This window comes from Anguilla rostrata, chromosome 11, assembly GCF_018555375.3.
Source record: "Anguilla rostrata isolate EN2019 chromosome 11, ASM1855537v3, whole genome shotgun sequence".
Classification (NCBI taxonomy): domain Eukaryota; kingdom Metazoa; phylum Chordata; class Actinopteri; order Anguilliformes; family Anguillidae; genus Anguilla; species Anguilla rostrata.
This window is the reverse complement of record NC_057943.1, coordinates 39,088,686-39,110,026: the sequence shown is the minus strand read 5'-3', so window position 1 is coordinate 39,110,026 and position 21,341 is coordinate 39,088,686. Positions and strand designations below refer to the sequence as shown.

At 48.1% G+C, this 21,341-nt stretch overlaps 1 protein-coding gene across 1 annotated transcript in view; it reads left to right on the top strand.

The window, feature by feature from the left end:
- Positions 1 to 21,310, top strand: part of LOC135234898 (sortilin-like) — a 46,325-nt gene extending 25,015 nt beyond the window's left edge. Inside the window, exons 5-20 of the mRNA XM_064299975.1 lie at positions 248 to 409; positions 2,565 to 2,638; positions 2,993 to 3,042; positions 3,140 to 3,267; positions 4,590 to 4,734; positions 4,830 to 4,985; positions 6,457 to 6,563; positions 7,579 to 7,681; positions 8,935 to 9,106; positions 10,015 to 10,205; positions 11,153 to 11,342; positions 13,382 to 13,498; positions 13,994 to 14,102; positions 14,689 to 14,798; positions 16,561 to 16,687; positions 18,044 to 21,310. Of these exons, the coding sequence (XP_064156045.1) occupies positions 248 to 409; positions 2,565 to 2,638; positions 2,993 to 3,042; positions 3,140 to 3,267; positions 4,590 to 4,734; positions 4,830 to 4,985; positions 6,457 to 6,563; positions 7,579 to 7,681; positions 8,935 to 9,106; positions 10,015 to 10,205; positions 11,153 to 11,342; positions 13,382 to 13,498; positions 13,994 to 14,102; positions 14,689 to 14,798; positions 16,561 to 16,687; positions 18,044 to 18,058 (1,956 nt within the window). The 3' untranslated portion in view covers positions 18,059 to 21,310. The remainder of the gene's footprint in view (positions 1 to 247; positions 410 to 2,564; positions 2,639 to 2,992; positions 3,043 to 3,139; positions 3,268 to 4,589; positions 4,735 to 4,829; positions 4,986 to 6,456; positions 6,564 to 7,578; positions 7,682 to 8,934; positions 9,107 to 10,014; positions 10,206 to 11,152; positions 11,343 to 13,381; positions 13,499 to 13,993; positions 14,103 to 14,688; positions 14,799 to 16,560; positions 16,688 to 18,043) is intronic.
- The last annotated feature ends 31 nt before the right edge of the window (positions 21,311 to 21,341 follow it).

Below are 21,341 nucleotides of genomic sequence, written 5' to 3'. Positions count from 1 at the left end.
CCAGCATTCAAGTGGTGCACAATAATGTAAATGTAAATGTAGAGACATGTTTTGCTCTTCTGTGCGTAATGCGTGCTGTAAATAGAGACCGGATATTGCAGGATGTTCCAGTGCGCTAGATTTTTGTGGTTCTACTGTTCAGTTCTAATGCATCAGTTTGTTGCACTTCTGCTCTAGACCTGCAGCCATCGTGGCTCTTTTTGTGTTTTTGTTGACTCTCCGGTTCCTTGCCCTGCCCCCCCCCCAGGTGATCCTCACAGGCGACGTTTCGGGAAGCAGGGGCTCTCGGATCTTCCGCTCCACGGATTTCGGGAACAGCTTCACCCACACGGACCTGTCCTTCCACCCGCTGATCCAGATCAGCTACAACCCCCAAAACCCCAACCTGCTCATGGTGCTCAGCACTGCGGTGAGCACGGGACGGGGCCCACCTGAACACCTGTCCAACACCTGTGCACATATTAGAATCACTGTCCAACACCTGTGCACACATTAGAATCACTGTCCAACACCTGTGCACATATTAGAATCACTGTCCAACACCTGTGCACATAGAATCACTGTCCAACACCTGTGCACATAGAATCACTGTCCAACACCTGTGCACATAGAATCACTGTCCAACACCTGTGCACATATTAGAATCACTGTCCAACACCTGTGCACATATTAGAATCACTGTCCAACACCTGTGCACATAGAATCACTGTCCAACACCTGTGCACATATTAGAATCACTGTCCAACACCTGTGCACATATTAGAATCACTGTCCAACACCTGTGCACATATTAGAATCACTGTCCAACACCTGTGCACATATTAGAATCACTGTCCAACACCTGTGCACATAATAGAATCACTGTCAACACTGTGCACATATTAGAATCACTGTCCAACACCTGTTGCACATATTGACACTGTCCAACACCTGTGCACATAATAGAATCACTGTCCAACACCTGTGCACATATTAGAATCACTGTCCAACACCTGTGCACATATTAGAATCACTGTCAACACCTGTGCACATTTAGAATCACTGTCCAACATCTGTGCACTATTAGAATCACTTCCAACACCTGTGCACATATAGAATCCTGTCCAACACCTGTGCCTATTAGAATCCTGTCCAACACCTGTGCACATATTAGAATCACTGTCCAACACCTGTGCACATATTAGAATCACTGTCCAACACCTGTGCACATATTAGAATCACTGTCCAACACCTGTGCACATATTAGAATCACTGTCCAACACCTGTGCACATATTAGAATCACTGTCCAACACCTGTGCACATAATAGAATCACTGTCCAACACCTGTGCACAAATTAGAATCACTGTCCAACACCTGTGCACATATTAGAATCACTGTCCAACACCTGTGCACATATTAGAATCACTGTCCAACACCTGTGCACATATTAGAATCACTGTCCAACACCTGTGCACATCTACATACACATGCTGTAATGCACTTTGAGATCATGTGATAGAAGATATAAAAGCGCGAATAATAATAATAATAAAAGCTATAGGGCTGCCTTTCCTGAAGAAAGTGCAGAGTGGGAGTGGTCTGGGTTTTTGGACACAGTTCCTAGGCAGTTGTTGAAATGATGGTGAAATTTGACATACAAGTTCGAAATGGAGCGTCAAGACGGTCGTAGTGAGTTTCCTTTGCCTTGTAAGCCATTTTGTCATACGCCACACCCACTTGGACTAATTTCCACCAAACGTAATATTTTGATATCTGTCCCAGTATCTTGTGCACCAACTTTCGTTTCATTCAGTCATTCTGTTTTTTTGTTATTATAATTTTTTTGGAATTTGTAGCGCTTCCCTATTGGTCAGTTATTGTTCCCATAGCACCGGGTAAAACTACACGTGTTCTTTTGCCACTCAGACACCTCTGCTGTTTGATTTGCGGAAGGGTTTCCTACGTTTGGTGACCTCGACGTGATAAGTTTTGGTTTCTTACTGTTGGTAACCTCAACACGCTGTTTGGTGTATGAGAGGCCTTTCTTACACTATCCAGAAATAATAATAATTTTCAAAAATAAACTATGCAAAAATTCATAATGGTGAAAAAATCCACCTAGACAAACTTTAGTGGTTCAAGTGAATACATTTGTAGTGCTCATTCAGGGGATTATGTGTACTAAGTTTTGTGGAAATGTGATGTATGGTGTGGGATTTATTTCCTTTTAAATGAGTTAAATATGGGTCTTTGTTTGGAGCGCCACCTAGTGGCCAATAGAGGCGATATTATTTGGGGAACTATTGGCCATCCTACCTGACCGTGCTGCCAAAGGTTATGCCTCTATCATTTAACATCTCATGGAAATTGCTATCTTAAATTTTTTGCCATTAATTTCAAGTAACAAGTATGCCAGTCGGACCATGCCAGGTAGTTGAGTTAGTTTGGTGTGTCACAACCAAAAGCTGTTCAAGGAGATGGGAATTTGGGAATAGTAATTTAGGAATAAGGTCACTGTATCACACAGGTATCGCAATCACATTTAATGATAATAATAATAATAATAATAATGCTGTGTTCCAGAATGAACTCTGGCTGTCTGAAGATTTTGGTGTGAACTGGCGGAAGATCCATGAGACTGTCTGCCTGGCAAAATGGTAAGAGTGGACGGCCTGGACTTTACTCTCCTGCAGAGGCTAGGCCCAAAACACTGTTTACATTATGTCTTTATACTATCCATTCACAGTTCAGGTTAAGTACCTTGCTGAAGGGCGCAATGGAAACACCCCACCTTTAATAGCTGGGAATCTGCACTTTAAAAGCTGGGAATCTGCACTTTAACCACGTGTGAATTGTTTGATTACAAATATAAAATTGTGGAGTACAGAGCCAAATCAAAAATAAATATGACTTTGACCTAAACATTATGGAGGGCACTGTAGGTATGTGTAGGACTTGTTAATATTTATGTAGTACCATGAGTATTCTCATGTCTGTCTGTCTGACTACAGGGGGAAGGACAGCACCATCTTCTTCACCACCAGCTTTAATGGATCCTGTAGTGAGTGACCTCTCTATCCAAGTTGATTGGTTCTGATTGGCTGACCCAGTAAAGAAATTTCAATAACACTCTCCCTCATTGGTTGTCTGTGTGTTAGATGACAGGGGCATGCTAGATATGAAGAAGACCACAGACTTTGGGAAAACCTTCAAGATCGTTGCCAGCAAGATCTACTCCTTTATCGTGGAGGCCAAATTTGTTTTCGCCTCAATCATGACTGGAACGGTATATTTTGTGTGTGTGTGTGTGTGTGCATGTGTGTCTGTGTGTGTGTCTGGTCTGTGTGTCTGTGTGGGAAAGACAGTGTGTGTTTTCGTGCATACATGTGTATATGAACTTTGAACTAATGATAATGTGTAATGTTGTGTGTGTGTGTGTGTGTGTGCATAATGTGAGTGTGTGCAATGGGTGTGTGTGTGTGTGTGTGTAATGGGCATGTGTGTAATGGGTGTGTGTATGTTTAACTGTGTGCATGTGCGTAGTGTGTGTGTAATGAGTATGTGTGTAATGGGTGTGTGTATGTATAACTGTGTGCATGTGCGTTGTGTGTACGTGTGTGTGTAATGGGTGTGTGTGTGTATGTGTATGTGTAACTGTGTGTGTGTGTGTGTGTAACTGTGTGTGTAGTGTATGTGTATAACTGTGTGTGTCTGTGTGTGTGTAACTGTGTGTGTGTGTGTGTGTATGTTTATAACTGTGTGTGTGTGCGTAGTGTGTGTGTAACAGGTGTGTGTGTGTATGTATAACTGTGTGCGTGTGCGTAGTGTATGTGTATAACTGTGTGTGTAACGGGTGTGTGTGTGTGTGTGTAACTGTGTGTGTGTGTGTGTGTAACTGTGTGTGTGTGTGTGTGTATAACTGTGTGTGTGTGTGTGTGTGTATAACTGTGTGTGTGTGTGTGTGTAACGGGTGTGTGTGTGTGTGTGTGTATAACTGTGTGTGTGTGTGTGTGTGTATAACTGTGTGTGGTGTGTATAACTGTGTGTGTGTGTGTGTGTGTGTGTGTGTGTGTGTGTGTGTGTGTATAACTGTGTGTGTGTGTGTGTGTGTGTGTGTGTGTGTGTGTGTAACTGTGTGTGTGTATAACTGTTGTGTGTGTGTGTGTGTGTGTGTGTGTGTGTAACTGTGTGTGTGTGTGTGTGTATAACTGTATGTGTGTGTGTGTATAACTGTGTGTGTGTGTGTGTAACTGTGTGTGTGTGTGTGCGTGTGTGTGTGTGTGTGTGTATAACTGTGTGTGTGTGTGTGTGTGTAACTGTGTGTGTGTGTGTGTGTGTGTGTGTGTGTAACTGTGTGTGTGTGTAGTGTATGTGTGTGTATAACTGTGTGTGTGTGTGTAACGGTGTGTGTGTGTGTGTGTGTGTGTAACGGTGTGTGTGTGTGTGTGTGTGTGTGTGTAACTGTGTGTGTGTGTGTGTGTGTGTGTGTGTGTATAACTGTATGTGTGTGTGTGTGTGTATAACTGTGTGTGTGTGTGTGTGTAACTGTGTGTGTGTGTATAACTGTGTGTGTGTGTGTGTGTAACTGTGTGTGTGTGTGATCCCCAGGGCACACTGCGGATGATCCAGGTGTCGGTGGATCAGGGCGAGTCGTGGAACCTCGCCCAGCTGCCCCCGGTGGGGCACGAGCAGTTCTACTCCATCCTGGCGGCGGACGACGACGTGGTGTTCATGCACGTGGACGAGCCGGGAGGTCAGCCGGCCCGTCGAACCCCCAGCCTCTCTCCCTCTCTCAACGCCCGTCTCCTCTCCGCTCCTTTCTGACCCGCCCGCTCCCTCTGTCCGCAGACACCGACTTCGGCACCCTGTACGTGTCGGACGACCGCGGCACGGTCTACTCCAAATCCCTGGAGCGCCACCTCTACACCTCCACGGGGGGCGAGACCGACTTCACCAACGTCACCTCGCTGCGGGGCGTCTACATGACCAGCGTCCAGGCTGAGGGTACGTCCGGGGACCGGAGGCAGGGAGGGGATGGGCTTAAGCAGTCAGTCATTAACCCTTTGAAGAGTAGCTTTTTTTTGGAATGTTTGTTCAGAATTCTAGGTCGGTGTTCTAGAACTCCGTTGCTTTCTTATAGCAGTAGCGATTGTTACATCAGCATTAGAATGTTCAGTTAAGAACATTCTAATCACATATTTGTGACCTCACATCTTAAAGGATTAAACCTGTCTGCTGTATTTCAGTGCTGTTCAGCGCTTAATTTTAGTTATTGTCTGGCCAAAAGGTCCACACCCCTCTTGTACAAGGCCTACATTTAAACCTGCAGACACTGCGGCCCTCCAGGAGTTCCTGCGTTCACCCGGGACAGTGTTTCCCTAATTAACGAGTGTGTCTGGTCCCACTGCTGGGTCGTTTCAGGGGTTGGGAGGGGTCATGAGGTGCATAACATTATATTTCTCTCAGGCTTTGATCATACGCTCTTATCCTGAGTGGCTTACATAGCTTGCATGTCTACAGACCGTCCATTTATACAGCTGGATATACAGTATACTGAAGTAGTGCAGGTTGAGTGTTCTGTTGAAAGGTTGAACAGTAGCACCCCAGCTGGGAGTCGAACCCACAGCCTCTGAGCTGTCAGGCTACGTTTAAAGAACGGGCGGGTTGTCGAAAATGTGCAAACTCATTAAGTGTGTTGCGGGCTCGGGGAGTTCTGGTACCCCTCGGCCTGGAAAACGAGCCCCAGCAGAGATGGCGTTGCCCGTGGAAACAGACGACTCCTTGGTTCCTGTGATGGGATAAGCCCAGTGAAATGTTGAGGTCACCGGCGCGGCTGAGCGGGTGTGGTTGTGATGAGTGGGTGTGGTTGAGATGAGTGGGTGTGATGAGCGGGTGTGGTTGTGATGCGGTTGTGATGAGCGGGTGTGGTTGTGATGCAGTTGTGATGAGTGGGTGTGGTTGTGATGCGGTTGTGATGAGTGGATGTGGTTGTGATGTGCGGGTGTGGTTGTGATGAGCGGGTGTGGTTGTGATGAGCGGGTGTGGTTGTGATGCGGTTGTGATGAGCGGGTGTGGTTGTGATGAAGTTGTGATGATGGTGTGGTTGTGATGCGGTTGATGATGGGTTGTGATGAGTGGTGTGGTTGTGATGCGGTTGTGATGAGTTGGGGGTGTGGTGGGGTGATGGGTGTGATGAGCGGGTGCGGTTGTGATGAGCGGGTGTGGTTGTGATGAGAGGGTGTGGTTGTGATGAGCGGGTGTGGTTGTGATGAGTGGGTGTGGTTGTGATGAGTGGGTGTGGTTGTGATGAGCGGGTGTGATGAGCGGATGTGGTTGTGATGAGAGGGTGTGATGAGCGGATGTGGTTGTGATGAGCGGGTGTGGTTGTGATGCGGTTGTGATGAGCGGGTGTGGTTGTGATGAGTGGGTGTGATGAGCGGGTGTGGTTGTGATGTGGTCCTCCGTGCGTCTCCAGATGGCTCTGCGCAGACCGTGGTGACCTTTGACCAGGGCGGGGAGTGGAAGCTTCTGCAGAAGCCTGGGAATGTCGAGTGCGACCCCACGGCCGACGACAAGGACCAGGTGAGCCCCGCCCACAGACACAATGGCGGCCATCTTACTGAGCTGCATCACTACAGACATTTTAAAACTGGCCCAGAGTGTTTGTGACCTTCAGAAATGAGGGAAAAATGTGCGTGTGAGTGTGTAACAGCCTCAGGTGTGTCCTCCCTCTGCAGTGTGCCCTGTAGTGTGTGTGTGTGTGTGTGTGAGTGTGTAACAGCCTCAGGTATGTCCTCCCTCTGCAGTGTGCCTGTGTGTGTGTGTGTGGTGGTGAGTGTTAAGAGCCTCAGGTTTTGTCCTCCTCTTGCAGTGTGACCTGTAGTGTGTGGGTGTGTGTGTGTGTGTGTGGGTGTGTGTGTGAGTGTGTAAGAGCCTCAGGTGTGTCCTCACTCTGCAGTGTGCCCTGTAGTGTGTGTGTGTGAGTGTGTGTGTGAGTGTGTAACAGCCTCTGGTGTGTCCTCCCTCTGCAGTGTGCCCTGTACTGTGTGTGTGAGTGTGTGTGTGTGTGGGTGAGTGAGTGTGTGTGTGTGTGAGTGTGTAACAGCCTCAGGTGTGTCCTCCCTCTGCAGTGTGCCCTGTAGTGTGTGTGTGTGTGTGTGTGCGTGAGTGTCTAAGAGCCTCAGGTGTGTCCTCTCTTTACAGTGTGTCCTGTAGTGTGTGTGTGTGTGAGTGTGTAAGAGCCTCAGGTATGTCCTCTCTCAGCAGTGTGTCCTGTATTGTGTGTGTGTGTGTGTGTGCGCGTGTGAGTGTCTAAAAGCCTCAGGTATGTCGTCTCTCAGCAGTGTGTCCTGTATTGTGTGTGTGTGTGTGTGTGTGTGTGAGAGTGTGTAAGATCTTCAGGTGTGTCCTCTCTCTACAGTGTGTCCTGTAGTGTGTCTAAGGTATGTCCTCTCTCTGCAGTGTGTCCTGTAGTGTGTGTCTGTGTGTGAGTGTGTGTGTGTGTGTGAGTGTGTCTAAGGTATGTCCTCTCTCTGCAGTGTGTCCTGTAGTGTGTGTCTGTGTGTGAGTGTGTCTAAGGCATGTCCTCTCTCTGCAGTGTGTCCTGTATATCCATGGCTCCTACAGTTCCTCCATGAAGCAGAACGTCCCCATGATGCCCCTGAGTGAGCCCAATGCTGTGGGACTCATCCTGGCCCACGGTACGCATCTCCTCCTTTACCCAACACTGCTTTTACCCAACACCTCCCTTACCCAGTTTCTTCCTTACCCAACATCTCCCTTACCCACCACCTTCCTTACCCAACACCTCCCTTACCCAGCTCCTTCCTTACCCAACATCTCCCTTACCCACCACCTTCCTTACCCAGCTCCTTCCTTACCCAACATCTCCCTTACCCACCACCTCCTTTACCCAACACTGCCTTTACCCAGCAGCACCTTTAGCCAACACCTCCTTTTCCCACCACCTCCCTTAACCCAGCTCCTTCCTTACCCAACACCTCCCTAATGATGACAGGGAGTGGAAGAGAAAAAGAGTGAGTGAGGGAGAGAAAGAGAGAGGGTATGTGTGTGCGTGCTTGTGTTTGTGTGTGTACACTGACCTTGTGCATTGCTGTTGAATGTATCAGTAATGTACTACATGACCAAGTGATCACTGTGTGTAATTATTTTGGGTGGTAGTCATAGTGAGAAACAGCACTTACTCTTCGCACCTCGGTGCTCTGAACGAGCTCAGCTCTGTTTGGTTTTGCGTATCAGCCTGCCTGTTTGACTAAGCAAATGAGGGCACCTGAGCGCTCGTACCCGAGAGCTCTGCTCTGTAGGTGTGCTGCTTGCATATCTGGGTGCTCGTGGCTGCCATGGTTGACCCCTGACCTTTTGGCCTCCCGGGGAGTATTGGCGACATGATGTCAGCAGTGATGTCATCGGTGTTCTGAATTTATGCTCTCAAAAGCTGACATTTTATCCTTTTGTTGTAACTACGAGGCCATAATTTAAGCATGAGGCCATACTTTATAAATCATAATCCAGGTGGGTGGATTGGGAGAATTTCTATCTGAACAGTTTATTTCCTTCAATTTCTACTGAGCTTCCTGTATGTTTTGCCTCTATAACAAAATTAAAGTTAGTGTGGTTCTACCTTAATTTACAATATAACTGAAAATACAGTTACATTTATCCCTTGCCTGTGGGGCATATGACTTTGTGTTTTCTTTAGTGGCCTTTTTTTGAATAAAATCCCTGAAGGCAACCAGTGCACCCCCCCCCCCCCCCCTGCCCAGCTGGAAGTGGAGGGACATACAGCAATCAGGCATTAGTAATCAATTATTAGTGAATTTACTTGAATCTGCGTTCCTGTCTTTTGAGCTAATGTGAGGCGTGGGGTAATGTGGGTGCGGTTGCCCTGTTTGACCCCTGACCCCTGACCCCTGACCCCCTCCGCGCCCCTCAGGGAGTATTGGCGACTCGGTCTCGGTGATGACGCCGGACGTGTTCGTGTCGGACGATGGGGGGTACTCCTGGTTCCGGGCCCTGGAGGGGCCCCACCATTACGCCATCCTGGACTCCGGGGGCCTGCTGGTGGCCGTGGAGCACAACCCCTCCCTGCCCATCGCACAGATCAAGTGAGCCCCCCGCATCACTTCCTGTTCTCAACCCAAGGCTCGGGGATCGTCTGAAAACTGTAAACCTCATTGTCTGTGAATGCCACCGTGTGCTGAACGACTCCTTTTGATGAGATTGCACTTTACAATCTTTATCTTGGTGAAAAATAAAGCTATTATTAGCCATTAATGATTTATAATATTAACATATGTAATAATAATATATATACTATTTTTAATAATTTAATTCATCATTAATTCACTGGAAGTTGGATTCCCTGTGAGCTGTCCTTACAGCTGACCTCAGTTGTACAAGTCTGCTTTATTTACTCAAACGGGATATGAAATGTAGCCGTTTGAAGAGGATTGGCTTTCAGAGGGAAAGTGACCGCTTGGCCATGGCACGCACTTGTGCAGGCCTGCGATACCTGCCGTTATGAAGCGTCTGAGCCCTGATCGCTCTGGGCCAATCAGACACTGTGGCCATAGCCCTGAGCGAGGCTTCACCTGCTGCTCTGGAACTGAGTTATGTAAATGAGGGGTCAACTGAAAGGCTAACTGGTGCGCTAAAAAAAAAACCATTAAGCATAACACTACCAGTAAAAAAAAAAAAAACAAGGATTGTAGTCTGTAAAATTGATGTTTGCTATTCTAAACCTTGTTCTTGTACATGTGTGTGTGTGCATGTCTGTGCACGCGTGTGTGTGTGCATGTCTGTGCGTGCCTGTGTGTGTGTGCGTGTCTGTGTGTCTGTGCGTGTGTGTGTGCGCGCGGCGTCTCTGCGTGCGTGTCTGCGTGTGTGTGTGTGTGTGTGTGTGTGTGTGCGCGTGTCTCTGCACGTGTGTGTGCGTGTGTGCGCGGCGTCTCTGTGCGCGTGTGTGTGTGTGCGTGTCTCTCTGCACGTGTGTGTGTGTGTGCGTCGGTGACAGGTTTTCCACAGACGAGGGGCAGTGTTGGCACGTCTACACGTTCACCAAAGAGCCGTTCTACTTCACCGGCCTGGCGTCGGAGCCCGGGGCACTCTCCATGAACGTTAGCATCTGGGGCTACAAGCAGTCGCTGATCAGCCAGTACTGGGTCTCCGTCACCATCGACTTCAACCAGCTGCTCACCCGAGACTGTGAGTGGGGCACCAGTGGTCTGGCAGGGGGCGTGTACAAACTTCCATCTTCTTCAGAGAGGGCATTATGTGCCCAGCAGGGAGCGTGTAAAAACTCCCATCCTGGGGGCCGGCAGGGAGCATGTACAAACTCCCATAATTTGCCCCGCCCCCTGTGGAAGCGTGTAACAAACTCCCATACAGGGGTTCGGCAGGGAGTGTGTACAAACTTCCGTCCTGGGGTCCGGCAGGGAGCGTGTACAAACTCCCGTCCTGGGGTCCGGCAGGGAGCGTGTACAAACTCCCGTCCTGGGGGCTGGCAGGGAGCGGCTTGCAACTGCCCGGTGTCAACATACCTCCCAGAAGTGGCAGATTAATAAGCAATGACTAAGCACATTTTAAGAAAGGCTCTACTTTTTAATTTGCCTGTATGTCTTATTCATACATTGTTTTATAATTTGTATATGGAAAATGTTAGACCCATTTGCACAATTTTTTTAAAGAATGTGGCCCCCAGATTGTTGCAGCTGGAAGAGCCCTTCTTTCACTGATGCTGGATTGAACTCCAAATTCAAACCAGAAAGACTTTTTTTTTTTATTAGTCTGGATCAGCCTGGTTCCATGGAGGATGAGACTCTTTCTTCTGTGTTTGTTTTCCTTCACAAACCTTTGCTGCCAGGTTTATTCAGCCCTTTGGCTTGATCTGAGTGGGCGTGCTCAGTGCTGTCATGTGATCAGTGAGTGACAGAGTTTTGACAGAACTTGGCCTCTCCTCAGTCCCACCGTAACAACACCATAGCCACACATTTTCTCCGTGGTTTTTTCCCCCGATACCAGCGCTGTGGAGGAATGTAGCTGCTTGGCTCAGACTTATGTTCAGTCATTTTTTCATGTTTATATTCATCTCTGTTTTTGAGAAAGTTGACTTGTTTAGCAAAGACATCAAGCTTTTCTGTCCTGTTGCCTAGGTGATAAGAAAGACTATGTAGAGTGGCTGGCGCACTCTGATGACATCAGTGACCCCACTGACGGCTGCATGCTGGGATACAAGGAGCGCTTCCTGCGGCTGCGCAAGGACTCCGTGTGCTGGAACGGCCGGGACTACGTGGTGAATAAGCAGCCCACGCCCTGCACCTGCACGCTGGACGACTTCCTGTGGTAGGCCCCTCTGCCCCGCCCCCCCGGGCCATCTCTGCCCTGCCCCCCTGAGCCATCTCTGCCCCGCCCCCGTGCGCCATTTCTGCCCCGCCCCCCTGAGCCATCTCTGCTCCGCCCCCCGGCCATCTCTGCCCCGCCTCCCTGAGCCATCTCTGTCCCACCCCCCAAGCCATCTCTGTCCTGCCCCCCTGAGTCATCTCTGCCCCGCCCCCCGAGCTATCTCTCTGCCCCCGCCCCCTGATTCATCTCTGCCCCTCCCCCTGAGCCATCTCTGCCCTGCCCCCTGAGCCACCTCTGCCCCGGGGGGGGGGGGGGGGGGGATACAGGAGGGTGGACTGTCCTCTCTCATTAGGTCATGATATGGTGGCATTAATTACGTATTACCTTGTAAACATTTTACCTTATTTATATGTGTGTGGGTACATGGTATCTCATGTAGAGAACAGGCTGTATGTGTTCTGGGTAACCACATCCAATCTGGAACCATGTCAATACAGCACGCAAGCTCTAATCAGTATACACTACATACACTATATACATCTATAGGTGTAGATACACTATACACTAATGATGAGGAGAGAATCCATTCATTACATTACATTACATTATAGGCATTTAGCAGACGCTCTTATCCAGAGCGACTTACACAACTTTTACTTAGCACTTTACATTGTATCCATTTATACAGCTGGATATATACTGAAGCAATGCAGGTTAAGTACCTTGCTCAAGGGTACAACGGCAGTGTCCTTACCCGGGATTCGAACCTACGACCTTTCGGTTACAAGCGCAGTTCCTTACCCACTGTGCCACACTCCGTCCATTCAAGACATAAGCACTCACGCCATGTAACACCGGGGATTAAAAGCCACTGAAACATAAAGACTGCACACAAAGTGATTTTTTGAAATTCACAGTATTTGACAAAGAACCATTAACGGTTTGTTAAAATTCAGAGGTTGCAATTATGATGGGCACACACAGTGAATCCCTAGGATCGAGTTGCTTTAACCAACGTTAAATATGCCATAGCTGACCTCTTCAGACAAAGTATGCTGTAACCTGTCTACGTTCACGCAGTCTGTGTATGATGTTGTTCTGAGAACGCAACCGTTTGTGGTGACTCTCGTTGCTCGAGAACTGAACCAGCAAATGGCGATCCTCCATCAGAGGAAAGTGTGGCACTTGAACATGTCCCAGATCTGGTGGCTGTCCCAACTGAAGCCCTATTCGCATGTGTTACGGTTGCTCTCAAGCCCCCGCAAACATAACGAAGCCAAAACCAAAAATAACCAGTAACTTTATTTTGCCACACATAAGAAATAACAAAAAAGCTGCAAAACATGAGGTAAAATCAGGACACAGCCGTGGTCGAGAGGTGAGGAGAAAAAGCCCCCTCTTCTGAGAAGCCGACTCCAGGGCTGCTTAAAAGGGCACCGCCACAGGTGCTCTCAATTACCTGTAACGAGACAAATGCATGTGTCCAAACGCCCAGCGCCCCCACCTGAGGCGGAGGGACGTAACAGCACGGGACTAGTATTACCTGGGGACCTCTAGTAACTTGTAATAATTGCGGAGGTCGTCTGTGATCTTAATCCCGTGCGAATCTGCCATGTCCGTAACTTGTAAAGCAAAAATTCCACCGCAAATTACCCACCGTATTTCACCAAACACAGAGGTCATGTGATAATATTAGTCCTGTGCGAATCGGCATCTCGGTGATTTGGGGTCGTGTTTTACTGTTACGCAGAGCAGAGCCTTGACATTTTCAGTCATATCTGGGGGCATAATGTCAGTAAATTTGAGTAAAATACAGACTTCGCTTATCCCGTGCGAATGCGCCGCACGAAACACAGACGTGGGAGGTAATTTCTAAATCACATGAGGTCCCCAGGTAATACGAGTCCCGTGCGAATAGGGCTTAAGTCAATGTGTCTGTCTGTCTGTCCTGCAGTGACTTTGGGTACTACCCCCCCTCCCCCCCCCAGCTCTCTGCCCACAGTCTCTAACAGTGCGCTGTCTGTCTGTCTGTCCTGCAGTGACTTTGGGTACTACCGGACGGAGAACAGCTCAGAGTGTTTGGAGCAGCCGGACCTGAAGGGCCACGCCCTGGAGTTCTGTCTGTACGGCAAGAAAGAGCAGCTACTGACCAAAGGGTAATGCTCAAACCTGTCCCCCTTCTCCCCTGCGCAGCACCTTAACCTGTCCCCCTCCTCCTCCTCCCCTGCGTACCACCTTAACCTGTCCCCCTCCTCCTCCTCCCTGCGCACCACCTTAACCTGTCCCCCTCCTCCTCCTCCCTGCGCACCACCTTAACCTGTCCCCCTCCTCCTCCTCCTCCCTGCGCACCACCTTAACCTGTCCCCTCCTCCCCCTCCTGCGCACCACCTTAACCTGTCCCCTCCTCCTCCTCCCTGCGCACCACCTTAACCTGTCTCCCTCCTCCTCCCTGCGCACCACCTTAACCTGTCCCCCTCCTCCTCCCTGCGCACCACCTTAACCTGTACCCTTCTCCCCTGCGCAGCACCTTAACCTGTCCCCTTCTCCCCTGCGCAGCACCTTAACTCATCCCTCCTGTACTGCTCCAAATACAGCTCTCTAGTCTGTTCCCCCATGGACTGATGCTACTGAGGTGCTGTTTTTGTCTGTAGCTACCGGAAGATTCCGGGGGATAAGTGCGAGGGCGGGACGATGCCGGTGCGCCAGGAGGTGGACCTGAGCCAGAAGTGCATGAGCAACCTGCTGGATCCACAGCTGCAGGTGAGCCCACTGTCCGTGCTCCCGCAGAGCCTGAGGCTGCTTCTCCAGTGTGTGTGTGTGTGTGTGTGTGTGTGTGTGTGTGTGTGTGTGTGTGTGTGTGTGTGTGTGTGTGTCTCAGCGTGTGTGTGTGTGTGTGTGTGTGTGTGTGTCTCAGCGTGTGTGTGTGTGTGTGTGTGTCTGTGTGTGTGTGTGTGTATGTGAGAGTGTGTGTGTATTTGTGTGTGTCTGTGTGTGTGTGTGTGTGTGTGTCTGTCTGTCTGTGTGTGTCTGTGAGAGTGTGTGTGTGTCTGTGTCTGTGTGTGAGCATGTGTATGTGAGAGTGTGTGTGTGTGTGTGTGTGTATGTGTGAGCGTGTGTCCGTGTGCCTGTGTGTGTGCTACATGCAACATATGTGAGTTTTTTTGTGTGTTTGTGTTCATGAGAGTGAGCAGAGCGAGTGAGAGAATGTAACTGACGTTTGCCCGTGTATGTGCGATGTCTCACACTCCCTCTCTCCCTCTCTCACACTCCCTCTCTCTCCCTCTCGCTCGCTCTCTCCCTCTCTCTCTCACTCTCTGTTTCACCCATCTCTCTCTCTCTCCCTCAGACAGCGCACCCTTCCAGCTCTGTTGGTATAGTGGTTGCCGTGGTAGCCATCATGCTGTTTGCCACGGTGGCCAGTGTGCTGCTCATCAAGAAGTACGTCTGCGGTGGCAGGTCAGTCACGCAGTGACCCTCCTCTTCCTCAGTGATGTTCCTCTCCTTCAGTTACCCTCCTCTCCTTCAGTGACCCTCCTGTCCTTCAGTTACCCTCCTCTCCTTCAGTGACCCTCCTGTCCTTCAGTTACCCTCCTCTCCTTCAGTGACCCTCCTGTCCTTCAGTTACCCTCCTCTCCTTCAGTGACCCTCCTGTCCTTCAGTTATCCTCCTCTCCCTCAGTTACCCTCTTCTCCTTTAGTTCTCTTCCTTTTCTTCAGTTACCCTCCTCTTCTTCAGTTACCTTCCTCTCCCTCAGTGACCTTCCTCTCCATCAATTACCCTCCTCTTCTTCAGTTACCTTCCTCTCCCTCAGTGACCTTCCTCTCCATCAATTACCCTCCTCTCCTTCAGTGACTCCTCCTCAGTGGCCCCCCTGAGCAGTGATCCCTCTCAAGTGAAGCTGTGGAGCTGAGATATGCTACATGTAGCCAATAAAGATAATCTTGTAGAGAAAACCGATCTGATTGGTTCAAGTCACTCTGCTGTAATGGTTGACAGTGAAAGTGTGTAATAATATCTCCTGAGTTCCTATGAATTCCAGTCAGACAGTGCCAAGGTATAGGTGATGTTGCAGGTGTAGATGGCTCTGTAGGTATAGGTGGTGCTGTAGGTGTAGATGGCTCTGCAGGTATAGGTGGTGCTGCAGGTGTAGATGGCTCTGCAGGTATAGGTGGTGTTGCAGGTGTATATAGCTCTGCAGGTATAGGTGGTGCTGTAGGTGTAGATGGCTCTACAGGTATAGGTGGTGCTGTAGGTGTAGATGGCTCTACAGGTATAGGTGGTGCTGCAGGTGTAGATGGTTCTGCAGGTATAGGTGATGTTGCAGATGTAGATGGCTCTGCAGGTATAGGTGGTGCTGTAGGTGTAGATGGCTCTACAGGTATAGGTGATGTTGCAGATGTAGATGGCTCTGCAGGTATAGGTGGTGCTGTAGGTGTAGATGGTTCTGCAGGTATAGGTGGTGCTGTAGGTGTAGATGGTTCTGCAGGTATAGGTGGTGCTGTAGATGTAGATGGTTCTGTAGGTATAGGTGGTGTTGCAGATGTAAATGGCTCTGCAGGTATAGGTGGTGCTGTAGATGTAAATGGTTCTGTAGGTATAGGTGGTGCTGTAGGTGTAGATGGTTCTGTAGGTATAGGTGGTGCTGTAGGTGTAAATGGTTCTGTAGGTATAGGTGGTGTTGCAGATGTAGATGGCTCTGCAGGTATAGGTGGTGCTGTAGGTGTAGATGGTTGTGTAGGTATAGGTGATGTTGCAGGTGTAGATGGTTCTGTAGGTATAGGTGGTGCTGTAGGTGTAGATGGTTCTGTAGGTATAGGTGATGTTGCAGGTGTAGATGGTTCTGTAGGTATAGGTGGTGCTGTAGGTGTAGATGGTTCTGTAGGTATAGGTGGTGCTGTAGGTGTAGATGGTTCTGTATGTATAGGTGGTGTTGCAGGTGTAGATGGTTCTGTAGGTATAGGTGGTGCTGCAGGTGTAGATGGTTCTGTAGGTATAGGTGGTGTTGTAGGTGTAGATGGTTCTGTAGGTATAGGTGGTGCTGTAGGTGTAGATGGTTGTGTAGGTATAGGTGGTGTAGATGGTTCTGTAGGTATAGGTGGTGTAGATGGTTCTGTAGGTATAGGTAGTGCTGTAGGTGTAGATGGTTCTGTAGGTATAGGTGGTGTAGATGGTTCTGGAGGTTGAAGCTGTGACTGATCCTGGACCCCATGTCCGGCAGGTTCCTGGTGCACAGGTACTCGGTCTTGCAGAGGCACGCAGAGGCTAACGGCATCGAGGGCGTAGATGAGCTGGACGTCCACATCGCCCAGTCGCCCAAAATGGATTACCATGACGACTCGGACGAGGTATGCACCCACTCAGTGTCCAACCCTGTGACCAGTGCGATGTCCAATCACCCCACACACACAGCATCCAGCCACCCCACATACTCAGTATCTAACCACCCCACACACACAGCATCCAGCCACCCCACATACTCAGTATCTAACCACCCCACACACACAGCATCCAGCCACCCCACATACTCAGTATCTAACCACCCCACACACACTGCATCCAACCACCCCACACACACAGCATCCAGCCACCCCACACACACAGCATCCAGCCACCCCACACACACAGCATCCAGCCACCCCACACACACAGCATCCAGCCACCCCACACACACAGCATCCAACCACCCCACACACACAGCATCCAGCCACCCCACACACACAGCATCCAACCACCCCACACACACAGCATCCAGCCACCCCACACACACAGCAGCCAACCACCCCGCACATACACAGCATCCAACCACCCCACACACACAGCATCCAGCCACCCCACACCACAGCATCCAACCACCCCACACACACACAGCATCCAACCACCCCACACACACACAGCATCCAACCACCCCACACACACAGCATCCAACCACCCCACACACACAGCATCCAACCACCCCACACACACAGCATCCAACCACCCCACACACACAGCAGCCAACCACCCCACACACACAGTATCTAACCACCCCACACACACAGCAGCCAACCACCCCACACACACACAGCAGCCAACCACCCCACACACACAGCATCCAGCCACCCCACACACACAGCATCCAACCACCCCACACACACAGCATCCAGCCACCCCACACACACAGTATCTAACTACCTCACACTGGCCTTCTGCTTCTCATGCTCCAGTAATAGCAGACTTTGGACCATGATAATGGTCATTTTATTAGGATATCTATAAAACTCAGCTCGCTGGAAAACAATTTTCTAAAGGTGTAAGATTGCACAAATTCACTAAATAAACTAAACATCTAAACAAAGATCAGGATCTTTGAGAACTATTACAAAACGTATGCCTCTGCAGCCCTATTCCTCAGCCACACTATGTGGCAAAGTATCGAGTGTAAGTCTGGCTTGAGGTAGTGCTTATGGTCAGAGCAGGTATGGTAAGTACTGGTGTGTGTGGTCTATGTGATTAGATCTCACTTCAGGCTCTGGTAAAACAGGCTTGGGGAACACACTGATGGGAGCTTGTATTTTTGGATCGTCTTTTAATTTGTTTACTGTATTTTTTTCATTCTGTGTTTCTTTTATGTATTTTATGAAGCCAAAGGCAAACGTCCTCTGTGCGGACAATAAAGTTTTGTATTCGTACAGTATCTGACCCTCTTTCCCGTCTGACCTCAGGACCTCCTGGAATGAGAGGATGGGTCTGAACCAGTCACCACCTGGAGAGAAGAATCACCCCTCCTACGCCAGCGCCTCCCTTTTCTTTCTGTCTCTTTCTGTCCTCCTCCATCCCACAATGCATCTCCAGGGCTACCCCGCGCTTCCCTCTGCTCTTCTCTCGCCATGGCAACTTCCGCTTGCCGCGCGGACGGTGGTGGGACCCGGATTTACGCCGCTCCCTGCTGAACCACATGACCAGGAGGCCTGCGGCTGATTGGACAGAGCCGGAGAGTGGGCAGACCGATGAACTTTTGGCTCCAGCACGGCATCGCATTTTAGGTTCTTCGCGTCTTGAAGACCTTCCTTGACTTTTTCTGAAAAAGGAAAGCGAGTCTTTTTCACGGCTGTCCTCCTTTCCGGCACGGGGAGCTTGGGTTTCTGTCGCGGCCGAGGCGTTCCGGCCGCAGGACAGGGTTGTGAGAAAGCAGCGACCGCGACGCCAGGCTCTTCCGCGCGGTCGACGCAGCCGCCGCTCCGCTTTTCCGTATTTAGAGGATCCCCCCTGTGAGGATGGAGGCCGTGACGTGATTTCAGGCTTTCCAAAAAAACTGATTTGATGCTGTAATATATTTGTCTGCTGTAAACTAAGAATGATCTTTTATATTTAAATGAAGAAAAAAAAAAAGCATACGGTGATGGTAAAAGGCTGTGTCTTGGTCATTGCTATTAATACTTTGTCTATTTCTAAATTATCAACTATTTTCTGTCTTTGATCAAATTTTGGGCTCTGGAGAAGTCAGGACGTGTGCACCGATATATATATGAGTCGGACACAAGCATACAATTAATCGTTATTGCAGTTTTTGGCAATCACACAGCAGTGGATTCTGGGAAACTGTGGTAATGTTATACTGCTGGTCCAAAAAATAATGCTTGTGTTGCACATGTATACCACGTCTGAAGCAATAAAGTAATCAGATGCAATATTTTAAGCCACATTCCTCTGACTAAGCTGTAGCTTATTCCTGTTCATAATGCAGAAACATTGCTGTATTTCAAGCGATACAATCTTTTTTGACCGTATATTATTCCAGGCAACTCAAATTTGACATGAAATTTCATCACCCAGTACAACAAATCATTGTTATTTTTGGGACTATGCAACAGCAATCCATTGTGTAAATTGTTTTTCATCTTTGTACAGTTGCATTACAAGTTGGCAATAAGAGTCCGGGGTATGTCCCAGATCCTTGGTTTTAACATGATTTTTTAAAATTGAATTAATGTAATTTTTCATAGAATTGTGCAAAGTGTGGTTTTGCACATTTAAAATCCAATCATAGTGCAATTACCGAGATTTAAATGACTATCACATTACATCACCTTTTGGACAAGCAGGTAACTGACACAATCTCATCTGCCAAGTCTGTAAGAATGAACATATTAATTTAGTCCTGTCCTGCTGAGATATCATTCCCAAAAGCACAAGCTCCTGTAAGTAGTTCTGAGTGGGTCACAGAAATGCACAGATCAACACTTCTGTACTCCTCAATTAGACTGTTAGACAATGCAGTTTTGGTGATGGTTAGGGCTGTGGACTTTTTTTTATTCTTGGGTAACTGTGTTTCCAGGTGGACATTTAAATGGTTGCATTCAATGTATTTAAGATGATTTAGAAATGGAGAAACCAAAATATCGATGTAGGTGGAATATTACAACGTGTTTTTTTTGCTTGTAATTATGTAAAATAGAATAATAACATACCCAATACAGTCCCTGCTATTGAAGGAGATTTTGTGGGTAATGTGGTTTTATAAGCAAAGTTTTATGAATAGTTACCCATTTTTGCACTGATTTTTATTTAAGTGTATGGGAATTAAAGGTGACTGTAAACAGGAGAAAATGAGAAGAAAACAGGTCCCTGCTGTTGCATTTTGTTTATTTTTTATTCACAAATGCTAGAGTGCTCTAAATATAACTGACAAAATACAGAAGCTACCAGAAAGGGTAGTTCAAGAATCGAGTAAATCATTTTGTGTTTGAGAAGCTTAAATAATCTTCTTTCTTGTCTCTTTAAAAATGTTCTTCAAATGTCCTTCTGTGCTCTTGCGATTCTGCCCAATTCAGTGCCATCTTTTGTGTGCGGCAGTTGCTTCAAAGTTACGGTACAGTTGGAGTGCAGTCTCAGTCTTTAATGAACTTTAAATTTAGATCAAATTGTTCTTCGGCCATTACTGTCAACTTCCTCCAACTAGAACTTTTCCATAGCAACGGCCTGAGTGCCTGAAGTTGCACACTGTCTTCACAGTGTCTCAGGCTATCCTGAATTGACTTCATTTTCTCTCCACAAACTTTTAAAGTGGAGACGTTTTACCTGAAAGCGCTCACTCACACGAAGATGTTCATTAAGTGCCTAGCGTCAGCTTTGATTTTATTGGACTTCCTCTTTGACTGAAAAGATTTGCTTCCAGGTCACAGTCAGCCCATAGTCTTGTGTAAATGTAATGTCTTTGTCATAAGTGCCTGTCAGAGGTAACAGTCTGAAATCCTTCCTTGCTTCATACATACTGTGGGAGTTGAGTAGCTAATAGACATACAGTCACAGGCAGGGGTATAACCAAGACCTATAAAATCCCAAGGTCAAGAGACTCTGCTGGGGTGGGGTGGGGGTTAGGCCAGGGATTGCTCCCCCCCCCACAATTTAATCATTTAATTGGGGATGCATTTTGGGGTGTATATGCTGTACATATACCTCTAGGTTAGGCTTAAATTTGAGAAAATATTTAAGACCATTCATTCCCCTCCTGAAGGCCTTGCAATTGATATTCTCCCTAAAGAATGAAATTAAACACAGGCTTAAGAAATGGGGGGAAAAAATACTGAGGACACGACCTCGGTGTCCTCCATGGTAGTTTCGGTCCTGGTCACAGGTGACTTTCTGTTTTTAAAGCAAACACGCCATTTATGATGAGAATAAACAGTTTGAGCAAAGCTATGTTGCAGCTATGGTGGTTATTCTGTACACACCTGTTCCTTCAGGCCCTGGGGTGCCCCATGCCTCCACGGGCACATACTCCATGTTAAATGAGTCTTAATTAAGGTCTCACATAGCAGCTTATGTTCAATTTTTTATTGTATTTTTTCTTGCTGTTCATATCCCTGCACAAAGGATTGAGCACGATAGGTTTATGTAAAAACTGTTCCAACTTTGTATGGACTCTATTTTGTTCTGTGTATTTAAAGACCGTTCTCTTTGCTTTCAAAAATAAACTCACTGGTACCATGGTTTTTTCTTCCCAAAAGAAAAGGTTTTTTT